The sequence below is a fragment of the Euwallacea similis genome, chromosome 34 (assembly GCF_039881205.1).
Source record: "Euwallacea similis isolate ESF13 chromosome 34, ESF131.1, whole genome shotgun sequence".
In the NCBI taxonomy this organism is placed as follows: Eukaryota; Metazoa; Arthropoda; class Insecta; order Coleoptera; family Curculionidae; genus Euwallacea; species Euwallacea similis.
The window spans coordinates 574,599-593,237 of record NC_089642.1 but is presented as its reverse complement, the minus strand read 5'-3'; the positions used below and the strand labels follow the sequence as shown (position 1 = coordinate 593,237).

The window sequence follows — 18,639 nt, the reverse complement described above, 5'->3', positions numbered from 1 at the left end:
CCAAATCGAAGAAAGTTATATAGCCGTGACATCGTACGTTTTGTCGATGCGGTGATTGCACCGGGGATTAATACATGGCGGCCCTCGTTAAAAAAAACAGGGCCAATTTCAGTGGAAGGTCGGCAATTATTTACGAAATCCAGTCCTGCTAGTTCGCTGGCACCAGCAATTTTCTTCCTTAAACCTCTTGAATCTGAGGAGAATAAAGTTATTTAGGAATGACGTCAAAATGTTGCAACCAACATAGTCCTGCCATGTGCAATACCGGCAAACGCACGTCATTTTGACGTCATTGCCTGCGAGAATTCTACTCCTTTATATTCGAGAATTTGATCGTGGGTGTTATTCATAACAAATCGGCCATGCTCATATCCTTGATAGTCTTTCTTTGAGGAAAAATTAAACAACGTTTGAATTGAAAATTTCAATTTATTTACCCATAAATACAAAGTATTGATACAAATACCATGTAATAATATTACTCGGTCGTGATTATTTGAAATACAAATCTAGCATCATGAAAACAACTAAGACGAAAGCGTTATTAATCTAACAATTACCTACTTCTTGGGCTTTTCATCGGTTTTGTCGTCTTTTTTCTTGTCCTTCAAACTACCAACTGCCTGACGGACGACCTCAGATTGGGGATCCACCCCAGGTAAACCCTCGAGGACACTCTGTAGGAACGTGGGATCATCCATTACCCCGGAATAATCCCCGTCATCACCTTCTACTTCCATAGGTTCTTCTTTAGCAGCCCCTCCACTTTCGGACGCATCTTGCATGGACATTTGCATGGCGAAGGCAATTTGCTCTTCCTCAGTCATTTTGGCAAAATCTACTGGGATTCTTGAAACTACCGAAGCAGTAGTGGTGCCAGCGCCACCTTCCTCCATTGACATTGCTAAGGCTCTTTCCAGCATGGCTTCATCGCTCGGTTCTAGTCGAAAATATATTAAGATTACTGTAAAAATTATATTAATATTTACCTTCTTTAATGGTTTCGGCCTTGACAGCGTTTTCGGTTCCTCCAGCGGCTTCCCTCGCCCTTCTCGCTTCATCTTCCTGGCGTTGTCGTTGCTCTTCCATCGACACTCGTAAAGCCTGAATCAAATTAATGCTTGAACTTCAGAATGAAAGAATCAGAGAAAACTAACCAAGGCGAGTTCAGGATCTTCATTCGGATCAACTCCGAATTCAAACCCAGATCCGCCCAAACCTGCTCCTCCAGTACCGTCTTCTCCTTGTATAATTGGAGATGAGATTAAGGCGTCAGATAAATGGGGTCCTGGGGGTACTGTAACTAAATGGCTGCTAGTTCCATCCTAGATAAATTGCAAATAATCTTTAATAAATATGTAGGGCTTGATTTGGCAAACTTACTTTCCCATTTAAAGCGCTGACAAAAGTGGTTAGAACCTCAGAATTTTCAGCATCCTCTCCAAAACTAATGACATCAACGTTAACCTTCTCTTTCTTCAGTTTTTTTGCTAATTTAACCAACTCCTTTTCCTCACTGACTACTGGGCTACCCACAAAAACCACAATTCTCATTTTGTGATTTTTGCCTTGACGATGCTTTAAGGCTAACTAGAATTGGAAAATTCAGCTAATTTTTTCGCAATAACATCACTGCAACTTACATGAGCAATTCTAATTCCTGTATGTAAATTAATGTTGCCATTTGGTTGAACTTTATGCAATTTTGACAGGATTCTGCCCACATCACTGGTAAGAGTGGCCAAAACCTCCACGCTGAATAGATGAAAAATTGAATTTTCTTTATGATTTTTTTTAAAGAAGTGTAGGTAGCCAATTTAAGAGATAGATTGAGGATCAGACAAGTTGAGGGATCTTATATCCTTAATTGAAAAATGAAATATCTAAGATGGTTTTTAATTATTATATATACTGTGCATACTATAATACTGGTATTGACTAGCTTATTGAAGGCCTGATTCCCAAACAGAAGAACTTGGCAAGACAAAGACCTCCAAATCTGAAGCAATCCCTTTAATTTGAGTTGTTCACAAATAAACAAACAAATATTGAAACAAGGATTCTACCTATCTGTTTCATTAAACTTGGAAGAGGAGAAATAATTTGGGTCCTAACAATTATTTTCTGAGACCCATAAACCGCGAGTAAAACATGAAATAGATATTCAAAATTCAATTGATCAACTTACTGTGCTAGCGTAAGGAGACCAACATTGTTCTCAGGATTTGATCGAGTTTTAGAATGGCAAACCAGGTTTACAGCATCTTGTTGTGCTTGCAGCCTTGTTGGTAAGAAGTCCCCGTTTCGCATGTAATCGCTGTTATCTACACTGTTAACGAAGAAAAAGTGATCATTTAGAAATTTACTTAACTCTCTAGGTACAGGCATTTAAGCCATTTTAGATACAAAAGTATCAGGAAAACTTACCAAATCATTGTACTTTCCAGCACCATTGTGAGTGGATATTAGGAAAACTATTTATTGGAAGGTAGAAATAGTTCTTTAAAAACAATACTTAAAAATTAAAAATTTGAATAAGCGGAGTTAGGTTTTTTAATGTTTTTTTAAAGAAAATTGAAAAAATCTGAAATTCACCATCAAAATCACTGCGTGAACATCATGACGTGCATTTTCTTTTAATTTTGTCGTTTGACAAGAGCGAAGCAACATGTTTTTGTTTTTATCCCTTTCTATTTAGTAGGTCTAGAGAGAGTCGGACATATAGTCGAAAGAGGATAATGTCACTAGAGTAATCAGCTGTTACTTGGTTGGCACTTTGATAGGTGAATTTTCTTGTGTCTTCGTTTAAGGGTACTAGTCGCGTCAATCGGATTGGTTCGATCCTTGTTGAATTCAGTAAGTCGAACAAAAACAACATGACAATTTTCAGTGTCGGATTAAGCCAGCCATGTTTTTTTTCCATTCATATTTTAAATTCAATTTTTTTTTGTTTAAAATTGTTAGAAGGTTTAAGTGAAAATTCTCGAAGTGTTTTTTAGGTGCCGGTTTTTTCATTTACAACCTTTAGAACTTAGTTACAGTACAAAAACGGTAAAATATTATCGTTCCTACAACATAAATTATTCAGGTAATTATATAGAAACTATTGATATTATAATTACCTATTTTAGTTTGTCTTAAAATACGATTGACTCTCTATATAGTAAACTAAAGATTCAGATAGTTCCATGTCCCCAATGCCATTCAAGTACAAACATGTATTTAGATTGTTCTTCCTAATACTTATTCTCACCTCCTTTAAGGGATAAATCACTGATGTAATTCTGCACACCAATATACCACAGAAATGCTTTGAAGTACTTGTGTAATACTCCTAAGTACTTTATATATTAATGTGCTTCATTGTCCAAAGTAAGCCAAGTACTTGTAAAAAAAAATATCTAAAAGTTTCCTTGAATTAAGTCTGTTTTAACAGAAAAGTAAACCAATTCCTGGTTGTCAAACATGCACAGTATTTCTAACATACAGGTTGAGACCCTTTGTACATACCCTTGACTATTTCTGATGATCCTATATTGATATTGCATTTTATTGAAACAAAGCAAGATGAAAGAATAGACATAAAGTAAAATTAAATTAATTGTTTACAGTTTTAGCAATATTAACTTCAAATCTCCAAATTTCAATGTAATATCTTAGAGACTGCAGGAACTACAGGATGTAAGATGGGAAAAAAATCAACTTTAACATTTTTTCTATCTTAAAGTTTTGCACAATAGGAATTCAATTTGTTTCCCCACATTTCTTTACATTAAAAAAATGTGTAGTTAGTGAGTTGGCCACTTTTTTGGGATGATGTCTATAAAATAACTGATGGGAATAAAGGCATAAAATAAGTACTAGAACTGACTACCATGAGAAGATGTATCAGCTATCAAACCAAACGGCTCATAAAGAGCCTCATAACTTGAAACATTCAAATCAACTTTTCTGAAACTGTGCAAGTCTTTTGGTTCCTTTGAAATAAGCAACATCCCTATTGTCTATTCCTACATTACTAAATTTAATTATAGAGTGGAATTTGTACGTCACAAATAATTACATCATTGATAGAAAATAAAATAATTTTCTTTATCTCTAATGCTAATATAAAACATTTTTCTCAAGTGAAAGAAAAGAGAACTCAAATATGGATACCTTGATTGTTCCGCCATCTCCTAACTGGTATCAACCCGATATTATGGCATGTGCTCCAGACAATACTTTCCTATATGGAGCTAGAAACGATTTTGTTACAGTTAAACCCACATTTGATGATAGGCCTGATAATATCCAAATAGTCAGCAAAGCACATTTTAAATGGTAAATTCATTTACAGGATGATTCACGTCATAGCACACGGAATATTGTGGCGAAAGTAGTTGATATCTTGAATTTTTTTTTTACGCTGTATAGAACTCAAATAGAGGTATATTTTTAAAATTATTTTTCTCTATATGAGGGGTTGTAAATAAGTGAAAAATATCAAAGTTATATTTTTTTAAATGGAACACTCAATGTGTTACTACCATTTTAGGTTCCTTGAGTAAAATAAATGTAAATTTGATTGAGGTTCACCTACTCTAAACCTTAATTGGCTTTCGAAATAATTGAAATTTTGTAAAAATATAGTGGAAATTACTTTAAAGAAAGTTTAAACTGGAGTAAGCCAAAATTCATACCAAACCTTAGGCATGAGACCTATTTCATGCATAGTCATGAAAATTTAGATATCTTATACAGTGTGTCCAAGAAATAAATTGAAAAATGTTTTTACTTTGAAGAGTTTTAACTTGCTTAATTTAAATGGAACACCCTATATTTAATTACTCGGAGTAACAGATAGAGATATTACCAATCGTCATGTATATCATCATGTACTTACTCCAGTTTAAACTTTCTTTAAAGCAATTTGCACTACATTTTTACAAAATCTCAATTATTTTAAAAGCCAATTAAGGTTTAGGGTAGGTGAACCTTAATCAAACTTACATTGATTTTTCTCAAGGAACTTAAAATGGTAGTAATACATTGGGTGTTCCATTTAAAAAAATATAACTTTGATATTTTTCACTTATTTACAACCCTCTATATAAAGGAAAATAATTTTAGAATATACCTCTATTTGAATTCTATTCAGCGCAAGAAAAAAAATCAAAATATTAACTATTTTCGCCGCAAAATTCCGTGTACCATGACGTGAATAACCCTGAATATTATTTAATTATAAAGTAGCATTAAAAAGTCAATCTTCTAGGATTGTATCTGTAAATATTAACAAAAATTGGGGCAATCCTCATAAATATGCAGTAACGACTTCAGAAGATAAAGTTGTGAAATTATGGGATGTGGAGAGCGTAACGAAAAAGGGTGCTCACAACAAACATGTAAGAGTTTTAGCAGTGATTCTACGGATTACAACTTTGTGGCTTGTAGCTTCATTTAGATGAAGAGGCAAAAATGGTGGGTGCCAATTTCGCTGGCGATGACCGAGTAATTAGTGTGGTAGAGAAAGGCACTATAGTGATCTGGAACATCTCAACCAATGAAACTGGAGTTCTAAACTCGGTTTTTGGTGTTCACAAAGTCACAATAACATGTTTCTCGGTTTGCCCGCACATTACATGGCTGGCCGCGTTCGGTATGAGCAAAGGCCTAATTGTTATTGTGGATTTAAGAAGTGAGGTTTTTTATTTTAAAATGTTTTTCCTTTTAAAATTTGTTTTTGAGTATAGAGACGGGCTCAATTGTACACAATCTTAGAGGTCATACCCATCCTGTGGTGTCTTTTGCCTGGTGTCCTGCTCCAGTAAACATTTCTCCTCAGAATAAAAATAATACACTCAGAGAAAAAAAGCCTGAAAGTGATTCTGGTGAACAAAACGATTCCACCTATCACATTGCGACGCTACAGGATGTGAGTGTTGAAAACTCAGGAGAGAATGCCTCAGTTAATTCTGCCAAAGAAGAAGGTATGCATATAACTTTCTGTGGCATATAATGTGTTGTATTGACATTAATCGTTTTTGTTATGGATGTTAAGCTCATTTCCAACATTTCAGACCAAACTGAACGAAATGAAGCTTCAATTACCGAAAAACAAATACAAGTTTTGCAGGTTGATAATCATGAAGCAAGTGACAATGTGCCTCAAGAAATTACTATAACTTGTGAAAGATTACAACTCAAAGGAAATGACGATGAAGGGTCTCCAATGACAGATAATGATTCTAGTATTGCAATTAGAATGTCTGGAAATGTAATTTCTGAGCCATCGTCTCCTGAAATTGAATCTAATTCCATTGAGGGTGATTTAATATCAGGAAGGTAATAGTTATACATAATTGTCTTTTTGTAAATTTTTGCACTAATTATTTTATTCCCAGATCTGAAAAATTCAAAGCTCCGATCAATCCTGAAATTGCTGTCTCAGATACAAAGCAACAGCCTCAAACATTAGATCAATCTGAGAATTGGCGCATTAAACCAATGAGCATTGTTGAGGAACCGAGACGAGAGTTCTTGTTGGCATCATCAGCACGTGAAGAGTAATGTTTTACTTGATTTTTTTTGTATATTAAACTATAACTTTGTGTTCGTTATTTAGTCAAATATGCATTTGGCGAGCTGGTACCGACGGCACATGTCAGCAGTTCCTGAAAGTAGCGAAACCGAATCAGTCAAAGAGGTACAAAAGCAAAGACAAGGAGAAGATTTGGATCGTCTTGTGTTGGCCTGTACCCACTGTTCTGCTTAGCTCTTCCAGAGCCGGTGAGGTGTTGATGTGGCCGTTACCGAGCCCGTATTCACCTTCAAAGGAGTAAGGATCAAAATGTCATTGTACAGAGTTAGTCATGCAATATGTTCATTACACAATTTTGGACTTCCCACTATCGTAGCCCAATGAAGTTTGATTCTGGCTAGAATCGATAATTTGGATCCAAGTAAAATATTTTCAAAATAGCGATACATCTAGTTATATCAGAAGTTGCTGTTAACTTTGTTATTTTAAATAGCACTTCCTATGTCCAGAATCAATACGGGAACCTTAATAATATTTGATACGGAATTAAATTCTAAACTCAAAAATACTACGTAGTACGGGATGCCCTATTTGCAATAAGCAAGTTGTTTGCAATTTCATTGGACTATGATAAGAAGAAGTCAAAAATTGTTTAATGAACGGTTTGCGTGACTAACCTTGTGTAAAAAAATTGAAGCATATATTTGTATTATATAGGATGCACCCGAAATATTAATACAAATTAGTCCTGGTTGCTACATGTTCAGAAATAGTAGGATTGGTAAAAATTTAGGTCCTTGAATATTAAGGATGGATTACTATGTGTTTTTTTCGTGTTTTTGAGTATTTTGTAGGGATTAGATAAATTTAATCTCTTATAGAAGAAACAATAATTGAATCAAAACATCCGTCCTAGTTCATTTAAAAGTAGAGTTATCTTTTCTAACAAACAAAAAAAGTTTGATAATTATAGTTCAAGTGAGTTTCTTGATTTGTCCATGAACAGAACATGCATTGTTTTTGGAAGAGTCTAGTCTTGTCTAATTGGAACCATGTTTGCCGTAGTCTTAACATTTTCCGTAATATACGGGGAGACCATGTTTTTTACCGTTGTATTTCCAGAGTAAATAGAGAAAATTGATACAGAAAATTTTGTTATTTGAAGATATTCGAATAATGACAATTTCTTATGGCATATTTTAGAGGTAGAAGAAACTGTCAATAGCTGATGCGATTCATTTTCTGCTTATTGCCTCTATTAATAATAATGATTGTTTATAAAAATGTCGTCCATTCCTAATTATCTTTTTTTCCCTTTGCAGAGATGGAAAAACGCAGTTCTCAAAGTTACACAGTAAACACACTATATTAATGTCTTTAAAGGCACCTGTGCACTATTGCAATGAGTACAACTTTCTACAAGAAAGAAATATTAATGTTTGGTCCTGTGGTCAAGAACGTAATTTGTGTAACTACGATGTTACTTCCAAGGAAATGAAAAACTTTTATCATACGTTTTCGGCACGAATTAATTGCATTGTGGCGTCTCCTTTAGATCCATGCAGGTAAATATAATGATTTTTATACAGGATGACCGAAAAATATTTTTGTGTAAGATTTTCCATTGAAACATATTGCCGTAAATGAAATTCTTTAACAAGAATATTGAAGCTAACTCTGAAATTATAACACCTTGTATTTTAATAAGAAATAATTTGCGACGCAATATTTTAATAAAAAAATCTTAATCATTTTTCTTAAGGAAGGTATGATTCCTTTCAATAATTTTAAAAGCTCTTAATTGCCTTATGTGAAATCGTTTTTAGATTGGCCATAGGGGGTGACGAACGTTTCAGCTACATAAAAATTTGGAACTTGGGACAACCCAACAAAAAATTGGTTCAGTTCATCTCCATTAACGAGCAAATACACGCTTCAGTTACTGCACTGGCCTGGCATCCCAGTGATGAAAACTTGCTGGCTTGGGCCACAGTAGAAGGACGGGTAACTTTCACTTTTGTTTGGTTTCCACCGTTTTTTTACGCGTCCCCTACAGATCGGCGTTACTTCAGTAAACAACAAATCGTCTACAGTGCTTCGAAACCACTTTACCAGCGAGGTCTACAAAATTGAGTGGGGACCTAACGATGAGGCGCTGGGCTGCCGAAAATTGTTCGCAGTTAGTCAAGGCGTAGTGGCTGCTTTTCTTGCGAGAAAAGATCAAGGTACTCTATGATCGTACCTTTGATTAAATTTCGAATATTACATAATAACAATGTAGCTACAAAGACAGCAATAAGTTTGTCCATCAAAAATCTCTCTGAAACTTAAACTCTTGTTCTTTCTGAAGGCGTAAATTATTCTATGACTCCTCAATATGTTCCTAAGTTTTATTTCATTTGAGCTTTAAAAGAGATAGCTTAAACTTTGGACAGGAACAACAATAATAACATATGTACAACATTAAACGCGCATGATACAAATGTAAATCTAATAAAGACTCAAAATAAGAAAAACACAGCATCTCAAAAATTTGATTATTTTTGGTGTTGTTTGTTTAGACTTTCGATTTTAGTTTCAACCATATTTTTCACTTATTTTTATCTAATAATGGTTTAATTGTTGGATTTATCTTTAGGCACACTTAAGTCACAACTTTTAGACGTCACCGACCTCCAAAGGGCTGCAGTTTACACATTTGCCTGGAAACTTGACTATAGCTTTGCGATGGTTTCATCGAAAGCCGGTAAGTTGTTGATTTTGAATGAAATGTTTTCCCAGCCAAATTATTTTAATATTGTAACCGTGATGGATCCTGTTTTATTTCTTTAGTAAGCAAAGTAAAGAGACATTTTTCTCGTACTCTTAGGGACTTGTTTCAAGGTCAGTGCCAATCTAAAGGAGGTGCAAAGTTTCTACCGATCCAGTAGACTGGACTGTATTGTGTGGCACCCGCACGCCGCATCCAGTACACCAACAAAATATTCGAATATGTTTGTGGGTGTTGAACGAGGAACGACAATCGTTGTGTTTGATTTAAAAAAGAATGAACAGGTAATTCATTGATATAATAATGTTGTGTGATATGTATATAGATGTAATCTGTGTGGATGATTAAAGATTTTTTGCTTTTTTCAGCCAGGAGATGACTTCGTAAGTAAAAAAAAAATATTTTTATATTGAGGTTGTCCCAAAAGTAAGTACCGGAAATGCAGGGACAAATAGACTTTAACCAAATACAATAAAGATCAACATAAAGGTATACATGAAGTTCTGCAGAAGATTCGTTGTTGGAACACAACAGTTTTAAAGTTTTAAAGTAAAAAAAAGAACAGAGTTTTAAAGTTTACTGTACAAATTGCAAAATTTTACTTTTTTCATAACGATTTGAAATATCTTAATGAAATTTTATTTCATTAAGGTATTTTAGAAGAATTATTTTTTCAAGAGAAATTGTATATTGTTCAATGAGTGATGAAAATAACATTTTCTGTTAGAAAAAGGACAGTTGAACAGATAATATTCTCAAATTACAGAAAATTGCTTTTGGTTGTTAAAATACTACATTGTTTCTACTGCAATGCATGATACAAACAACAATTAAGTTATTAGGCGGTTTAATAATTATTAAAAGTGTACCATTTTATTAGAGGCAATCAAATATATACAAAATTAACAAAACTGCGTAATATTCAATTTCATCGCTAAATAATTATATTACCACTGTATTGTTCTTCTCGTCATTTGTGCGATAGGCAAAGCAGAATGAAAAATTTAAAAAAACGTACTATTTTTGTCATTTTTCATTCTGTTTCATCCCATGGGTCAGTACCTGTTTTGGGGTTTGAATGTTTGAAATATGAGCATGCTTCCAATAATACTTTCACGAATGACAGTCTTCGTTTGCGTGTCATTGGTAAAGTTTCAGTTCTACTTTGGAAGAGTATAATGAAAGTTCTGTGGGCACAACAGATATATTTACCGTTGACATTTCCGAGTTCTGACTGAATTCAATTGACTCGAGGTAAACTAAACTGACGAGGTCTAATAGGGTCGAAATCAGTCTTTAGGCTGCTCGAGTTAATTAAGCGCAGAGGTGGAATGAGGTATAAAATAGTAATAGGCCTTAATCTTCTCAGTTTTTATGTACTAAATTGTTTGTCACAGTATGCTCCCATGTTGTCAGAATCTAAGCATTTTTCATTAGAGTCCAGTTGACAGCATGGGCCTACAATATACAGCGTTTTTTCCCGGAAGATAAGAAAACGACATATTTTGAGCCGCGTTAAGGTTTGATCCAGCAAGTTCTAGACGACGTATCTTAAAAAACGAAGGTACTGGTTGAAGTTTCTCATTGCCGCGGAATCGACCTCACTTTGGGTGTTATAGAGCGAGAAATAGATATTAATAGAACGGAACAGTGACAGAAACGGAGATGTAATCTCATTAAGATGAAGTCTAGGTATAGCCCAAAATAAGCCATTTTTTTCCTTCGTGGGGAAAACACTGTATTTTATGAAGAGAAAAGTAGTTTGCTATTTTTCGCACTCTAGATTTAAAAAATATAAGACCTTAACATAAGTTTTTAAAATTAACTTTAACACCGTGTATCTCAACAACCAAGTTTTTATGGACCTATGTTTATATTATTTTTCTTCATATTTGATTAAAATCTATATGCCCCCGCATTTACGGTCCTTTTTTTTGAGACATCCTGCATATTTTCAGTGTCACTCCGACATGCTAAATGAGTACATACAATTCGACACTCTGATTGGTGGTAGAGTCCAAGCTGTTCAGTGGAGCCCTCATGATGATCATATTTTTGTTGCTGCAAATGAAACTGGAGTAGCTCAAGTAAAGACATATGCGTTTCATGGAATTCTTAACTGTGTAACCAAACCATTTTTTTTCTAGGTATATGACATCAACGAAGCTTGCGTTCTCTACACTTACATGAATCCCTGGTTGGATCCGTTCACCTCAGTTTGTTGGAGCCCCATAGATGCTAATTACATTATCTTGGGCACGGAGCAACGAAAGATTGTTGTTGTTAGGATCACCGATTTTCCCCCGTTAAAATATGACGGTGAGTAAAATTTTTCTATCGCTTAAAATAGTCGTTTTATTGACTGTCAACTTGCAGAAATTATAATTTTTTAAGAATTTATCAAAAGTTTTAAAATGCTCACCAAAATTTGCATTTGCGTCCATTGTGCCATGAACATAATATACCAAGCAATAATCTGTTGTTTTCGGATTTTGTAACCGGTTTTTTTTATGTTACGTGGCTGCAATAAAAACAATATAAATATAAAAATGAAAGCGAAAGTGTCCCCCCACTATTAAAGAATCCTCATTTTAGAAAATTGACAAGTTGGTAGAGACGCTACAAGAGTTATTTTAAGATTTAATCAAGTCAATGACAGAATGGTGGATGAGCATGTAAATTTTCGGCAAAAATAGAATCTATAGGGCGAAGAATAATCCAAACCAATCTAAATAAAAAAATGAAATTAAACGATGGTGTTAGTCAAATACACTTGACAAGATGGTGGAGGAACACAGAAAATGTGAAATTTAAAAAATGAAACCTTTAATCTAAACTCTGAGAAAATGATGGAGATGCGAAGAAAATCACTTTCCGTTGTTTGATTATTTATATAACATCATTCATTAATAACACCTTTGAGTATATAATTTTTCATTAACGTATGACTTTGAGCGCAGTGTTGTCATTGGTTTGATGCAGTGGACTGTAGCCATGACTATTTGCATTTGACCAATCACAATTCGTATCCTGGACAAATGACCGATATTTGCCTGTAGAAATGTTTATAATCCATTACTTTTTTGTTTTTTCGTTATGCACTTAGTGGAAAAATGTAACTAATAAGTATATTAATAAACGATAAATTCTCTCTACTTCTGTGAATGTCTTTGCTACACTCGATATTCTTACTGAAGTTCTCTCGTAAGATTTGAACGGTTATAGTTTCGGAATAAAATTACCAGGGGTAACCTACGTCCTCACTGGCAAGATATCTTCATTGCCTAAGACAATATCAGCTCAGTATATAGTCTATTGAACTTAACATAGTTCAAGAGTTTCTTATAAATTGTTCACAACACTTTTAAGGAAGGTAAATGAATTTCAATTTCAAGAAAATTTTACCCCATTGCCTAAAAATCTTAATTCGGAATTTCCCTCCGGTAAGCCATATGTAAAAACTATTTTTTCAGAAATAAACATTCGACGCAAACGAATAGACAAACTCCAGAAAAGCGAGTTTGTAGCCCACCTCCTCAAAGAGAAGAAGTTGAAAGTAGAAGAAGACGTTGAGGTGCATCCTCAGAAAAAGTCCTTGTTGCTCCCAAATTTCTACATTATGAAAGAAAATCGTCTGGTAATCTTTCAAAAACGTAGTGTATCAATAAATTAACGTAAGTTGGTGCGTTCACATAGGTAGGTGACATAGAGAAATTGCTGAATTGGAAATTAGGAAATAAGGAACTCGAAGGATCGATTGGGGACAACTGCCACATTGATATTCTCGATATCTTTGGCGCCAAGAAGAGCATGGAAAGAGTAGTTGAATTAAATTGTAAGTTTTAATTGTTTCACTTTAATGGAAACTGAATTATTATTATTTTCAGTGACATCATTCTACCAGTTGGGATTACACGATCGAACCAATAAGCTTTCCCTATGCAACGGAGACATCCACATAGCCATTAAAGATGCCATAGAAAGCAAGAGGGTAGACCTCTGGACCATCGCCATGGCTCCCATGGTTAGCTTTGAGTAAGTTTAAAAGTTCGTTTTAATGCCTGAATTATTTTCACATATTTAATAGTTTGTGGAAGGCAGCTTGCGACACCATGATTGAACAGTTGGCCAACTCGGTTACTGAAATCGATCCCTTCTTAATGATGTCTTTGTTGCTTGCCCGTCACCAACCTGGCAAAGCTGTTACATTCCTGTGCGAAAAGAAACTGTTCCGAGAAGCATACGCGTTGGCCAAGTTAAGATTTGGTGAGGACAGCGAAGAGGTTGCGGACACATTGTTACAGTGGGCTAAAAATTGCTACGCTGAAGGTAATTACGAGTTTGCAGCGTGTTGGTAAGTTTACCGAAAATCCTATTTCGTATAATTGATTCTTTTTTTTTTTAAGCTACATATGTTTAGGATTGTTTGAAGAAGCTGCTTTAGGACTCTCTAGAAGAAATTCTGTAGATCGTCTAGAACTCACTCTCAAATTGGCACGTTTGTGTGATAATGTGGAATTGCAAAGGGATGTTGCAATTAAACTGAACAATGCCCAAATAGCGGATAACAGTAAGTTGTTTGACCAATTACTGTTGTTTCTATGGAAATATACTGGCGGATATTTATAGCGCAAACTGCAGCAGATATAGAAGATGAAGGTGCTCCAGAAGAAAATGAAGATCAAAGTGACGAACAGTACGTTCTTGTAACCGATGGTACGTCTCAGGACAATGAAACGGATGGACGCTGCGTAGAATCTACAAATTCTTCGTAATTTATGGAACAATATTCTACCAGTGATGATTCGGCCAGATGAAATGTGAGATCTGAAGAAATACGTCAAGTACAAAGGGAGGAAGATAGAATTAAATCTGGGAATAATTTATGTGTTGTGGGACGTGACTGTCTTGAATTTAGTTCTGGTTTTGTTTGTTATTTTAACCGCAGGGATTTTAGGGTTTGACTGAGTATTAAAACTAAGTTTTTTTAGTTTCAAGTTGACTTTTTAGTTTCGTTAGGGGCAAATGTTGGGTTAGTAAAACTCATCGCTTTGTTATTTTATAACGTTTTTTAGTGTTTCTGACTTGTTGAAAATAAAAAAACTAATGTTACTTGCTGTCTTATGTCCACAAACAGCTTAAAATAATTACATTCGACACATAGCGAAGGTAAGATACATGCTAAAGTCTTACTATCTCGTCATGAATCACCACTGCATTAAAGAGGGGAAAGATTAAAAGAAATGTAAAAATCCTTAAAACACATTCAAGGTTAACAAAATTAAATCAAGGAAATAATACGTTTCGAAGGCAAATAGTTTGAAAACTAGAGTAACTGAAATTTTTCTGTCCGATCCCAATTTTTTATTTAGTTCCGCAGTGGATAGCTTTGCTCTGCCACAGTAAGCCACAGTAAGAACTATTATTAGTTAACTTCGATAATTTTGTTTTAGTTTTTATGGTATTTTTCGGACCAAGGAATCCCGATTCGAGTTTTGATCGCGGCAATGCTGTAGAGTACGTATATTGCAAAACTAAATCTCGTTCAAATCAGAGTACTCAATTTTCACTTAATTTTTTAGCAATTGTCATGTACACCACTGGTTTTTCGATAACTACATTTATGAAATTTTCGCGTTATTTACGCATTTCATAGTCATTTTTGGAAATTTTTCATGTTATGGTTTTTGAGTATCAAATTTTTGCAGTTATTGGTTTTACAATTTTCGACTTATGCTCTCAGAATTTTGACAATGGCCATATGTCTTGAAGTATTATATTAACGAAGTATCTATTTTTCTTTTGGTAACAGATTTACAGCTTAGATTGTGATCAATTTTTATTGTCTCACCATAAAGCTCGACACGACTATAGGTAAAAGATGATACAATAGAACAGTATGATATGTGTTAGTTACAAATATTTATTTTACGTCCGATTTGGTTATAAAGGACGTTTTATGATACTGTTTTTCGGCCAAAAATTGACTCATTATAGTCCTGGTATAATAAAGTAATTGGTGACCATGAAAAAAACTCAAGTAGATGTTGAAATATCAAAAGCACGTTTTGGATTAATTCATTGAACGTTTGATGGTGAATAGCAAACGGCTTAATTAATAAATACACTACGTTTATGGTTCATGGCTTAGTGCAGGTTTTTTTTTATGATTCCCCGTTATCAAACAGATAACATATGTATTTACGGTGGAATTGACAATAACTGAACATGACTGATGAACATACATTTCTTTTAACAGGTGATTAACGTATTTTGCAGGTATTTAAATTTTGTCTTAAAAGTTAAATTATTAGTAATTTGACATGAACTCGCACATAGAACATTTTATGCAATCTGTACATAATGAGGTTTTATTCGACTCATTCAATTATGGACTCAACAGCAACTCGTTTGCCCATATACCGATTCGTTTCATAAAACCGTATATTATGTACTTATTACATAAATAACCATTACATCACTTTTTAAATTCTTACTAAATAAATAAAACAATACAGTCAAGAATTCATTTGATAGCGTGCATGCACAATGACACAATACTGTCAAGAGTGAATAAATAATGATGTAGTTTTGAGTTGGCACTCGAATTATAGTTGTACACAAAATCATTACATATTATTCAATAAAACGTGCTTACGCAGTGATGTGAAAGAATTGACAAGACCGAAATTACGTCACTGCATATGGATTGCGGGCTAATTATTCGAAATGTAATTAATTATAGTAGTGTTACATTTGCATTTGAGACGTCACTATGTATGCACTTTTAACGGTATACTCCATTCAACAGCATACAACCATTTACTATAGATATTCCGTTCACTGATGAACTTAAATATTCAATAGGATATGTGCCGAAGTGCTGACGTATAAAACGCTAATAAAGTATATTTCTTTCATAAAGAGAAAATTGTCCATTGATGCATATTGAACTGAACGTTATGTGTTCTCAAACAAAAGTTACGACAATATAACCACAGGGAGAAAATATATGATAGATCAGCCATCATGTGGCGAGATGCACTAAATTAAACCCTAAATTAATTATTTTTCACTTAGGGAACGTTTGCAACGTTTTGAAGCGTTCAAAAGCCACAGGGTTAGAACTAATACAATAATATTCGCTTTTCGACGGCTTTTCTACATATGGGACATTCGGACATTTGATCCCCGCACATTTGACATAATCCATGACCGCAGAGGAAAATCATATTTTTCAGACGGTCTAAACAGACGGGGCACATTGTCTGAAAAAGAAAAAGCACAAATGAAATGAATGGCAGAGGACATAGGCCAGCAGTACAAAGACTCGATCAAAAAGTAGAATTTTTTACGCTAGTTTGGGAAAATATAACTACAGGTATAATGCTTACTTGTTCCTTGATATCTTGTAGTTGTTGTTGCAGTTTTTGAATGTCATTGACGTTGGTGGTGTCACGTCCTCCGTTATTCATAATTTGCCCTTGGGGTTGAATTATTTCGGCTGTGGCGGACGTCTGCGGAGGTTTCAGAGTTTCCTCTTCCACGTCCGCTTTAACTTCAGATATGGTTCCTAGAACCTCCACTCATACCAAAACCCGCAAAACCTTATTTGTGATCAAATTTACCTAATCCCCCACTGCAGACAGCCATAGGCACCATCAGTTCGATCTGAGCCCGGCACAAGACGCACTTCTTCATAATTTGGGCACAGCTCTCACAGGCGCACATATGGCCGCACGGCCGGAATAGCACTGAAGACTTCTTATCCGAACACACCAGACATTCTTCGATCTGGAAATCGAACTAATACCTACATCCGATGTCTTCTCAGAGGTATGAGGTTTTACCTTAATTCTACCCGTGACCGATTCCCTGCAGATCAAACATTTCTTGACTCTTGGTCCGCAGGCCGAGCAACAAGTTACGTGGCCGCAGGGCTGGAAGAGGACGTCCCTCTTCGAGTCTGAACACACCAAGCATTCGTCCATGGTTGAATTAATATTCGAATTTTGAGTGTTCTGGTTCGGACCCATGTCCATTTCGCCGCTCTGTTTCTCCTTGTGACATTTAGTCAGTGTCTTGCACAGGTTTGGGTCGGGGCAGAGGTCCAATGGGGTTTGACCTAACATAAATTTGATATTGTAGTTGCTTAAAGAAAGTAGATGGGACACTACCTTTTTTGTTTTTGATTGTCAAATCGGCCCCATTGCCCGCCAAAAAGCACGCAATGCTGGCTGAGGATTTTTTGTCAGAGCCTTGAGTGCCCAGACCCATAAGTAACTTTCCTACGTCTTGAACATCTTGGAGTTGCCGCAGCTGAGACAAAGTATGGTGACGCAGTGCCTCGTGCAGAGGCGTGTCACCATCTTTATCGGCTATGTTGAGATTTGCTCCTTCCCTCACCAACAGCTAATTAACAGCCATTAACAATATTTTGGTTCTTGGTACAATTAATAGAAACATACTCGAACGATCTGAGTGTGCTGCCGTTCCACGGCCAAATGCAGCGCTGTTTGCAGATTAACATTTTGCAGGTCCATGTTAGCTTTGCCCTGGAGAACCAGCTGTTCGGCGACCTCCACGTGATTGTTAAGGGCCGCTAAGTGGAGGGCGGTGTAGCCGTCGTCCTTCTTTTCGTCTACGATCCACGGGCGGGGCAACTTGGACAGAAGTATTTTCATTGCACTGAAAAAGGAGAGATTTCCGTTTCAGTTGTGTAACAATCAAACGGGGGGAGCTGCCATCGGCCTCCGAAAATAGAGCAAACGGAAATATTTTAAGTACAATATGCGGCATATGCCGAAGGTGCGTGGTGTAATCCTCGGGATTATTTTTAAAAGAACCAGAGTTAAAAATACTCTCGACGAGCAATTATTTCGAGATTCTAAGCGTAACTTGATGATAAACAGCGGACTGTGGATTCCTCAAATTACAGACGGAATATTATGCAGTAATTATTGATTATCTCACATCAAAGCTTTAGTTATTAAAACACTGCAAACTGCGGCTTTAGAGGAGGATAAGGAAATATAATTTGAAATTTAAGATAAATTTAAGATGCTCATAAGAAGAAAAAATGTCGTGGTTAACTTGTCCAAGTTTAAGTACAAAACAAAACTACTAATAACACTATGTAACTCAATTTTCGGCTCGAACATGTATATTGAAATAATTTTTTTTTAATCTAATGAGAATATTCAAGAAAATAGCTACTTCTCGTAGACGCAGCCCAACGTTGCCGCATTTTCATCTTTGCAGCTTACCAAATGTTGATCGAAACTATGACTATGGCACGTCACAAATGGATAATCTGAAAAAGTAGCATCATTGACCCTAGTCTTCT

The 18,639-nt window shown here is 35.2% G+C and overlaps 3 protein-coding genes across 4 annotated transcripts in view; 1 reads left to right on the top strand and 2 right to left on the bottom strand.

Moving 5' to 3' along the window:
• Nucleotides 1-409: 409 nt before the first annotated feature.
• Rpn10 (regulatory particle non-ATPase 10) lies at nucleotides 410-2,585 on the bottom strand. Its single transcript, XM_066404430.1, has 7 exons — nucleotides 2,428-2,585; nucleotides 2,189-2,329; nucleotides 1,644-1,755; nucleotides 1,384-1,590; nucleotides 1,158-1,325; nucleotides 990-1,104; nucleotides 410-940 (listed from the first exon to the last, which is right to left on the bottom strand). The coding sequence occupies exons 1-7, from the start codon at nucleotides 2,451-2,453 to the stop codon at nucleotides 561-563; spliced, it is 1,149 nt and encodes a 382-aa protein (XP_066260527.1). The 5' UTR covers nucleotides 2,454-2,585; the 3' UTR covers nucleotides 410-560.
• A 352-nt stretch (nucleotides 2,586-2,937) lies between these two features.
• rig (rigor mortis) lies at nucleotides 2,938-14,402 on the top strand. Of its 2 annotated transcripts, XM_066404287.1 has the most exons (22): nucleotides 2,938-3,088; nucleotides 4,129-4,323; nucleotides 5,258-5,387; nucleotides 5,437-5,680; nucleotides 5,736-5,972; nucleotides 6,063-6,327; nucleotides 6,387-6,548; nucleotides 6,608-6,820; nucleotides 7,846-8,088; nucleotides 8,350-8,527; nucleotides 8,580-8,748; nucleotides 9,162-9,269; nucleotides 9,393-9,577; nucleotides 9,662-9,676; nucleotides 11,252-11,380; nucleotides 11,441-11,612; nucleotides 12,767-12,930; nucleotides 12,990-13,128; nucleotides 13,181-13,328; nucleotides 13,381-13,647; nucleotides 13,700-13,863; nucleotides 13,923-14,402. In XM_066404287.1, the coding sequence occupies exons 2-22, from the start codon at nucleotides 4,151-4,153 to the stop codon at nucleotides 14,066-14,068; spliced, it is 3,651 nt and encodes a 1,216-aa protein (XP_066260384.1). In that variant the 5' UTR covers nucleotides 2,938-3,088; nucleotides 4,129-4,150; the 3' UTR covers nucleotides 14,069-14,402. The 2 variants fall into 2 exon arrangements, with proteins under 2 accessions (XP_066260384.1, XP_066260385.1); XM_066404288.1 differs by lacking the exons at nucleotides 2,938-3,088; nucleotides 9,662-9,676 and having other exon boundaries at nucleotides 4,092-4,323.
• Nucleotides 14,403-14,487: 85 nt separating this feature from the next.
• mib1 (mind bomb 1) overlaps nucleotides 14,488-18,639 on the bottom strand; it is a 224,191-nt gene continuing 220,039 nt past the window's right edge. Inside the window, exons 10-15 of the mRNA XM_066404290.1 lie at nucleotides 17,762-17,981; nucleotides 17,471-17,705; nucleotides 17,144-17,418; nucleotides 16,922-17,087; nucleotides 16,688-16,866; nucleotides 14,488-16,561 (exon numbers count right to left, since the gene is read on the bottom strand). Coding sequence (XP_066260387.1) covers nucleotides 16,421-16,561; nucleotides 16,688-16,866; nucleotides 16,922-17,087; nucleotides 17,144-17,418; nucleotides 17,471-17,705; nucleotides 17,762-17,981 — 1,216 coding nt within the window. The 3' untranslated portion in view covers nucleotides 14,488-16,420. The remainder of the gene's footprint in view (nucleotides 16,562-16,687; nucleotides 16,867-16,921; nucleotides 17,088-17,143; nucleotides 17,419-17,470; nucleotides 17,706-17,761; nucleotides 17,982-18,639) is intronic.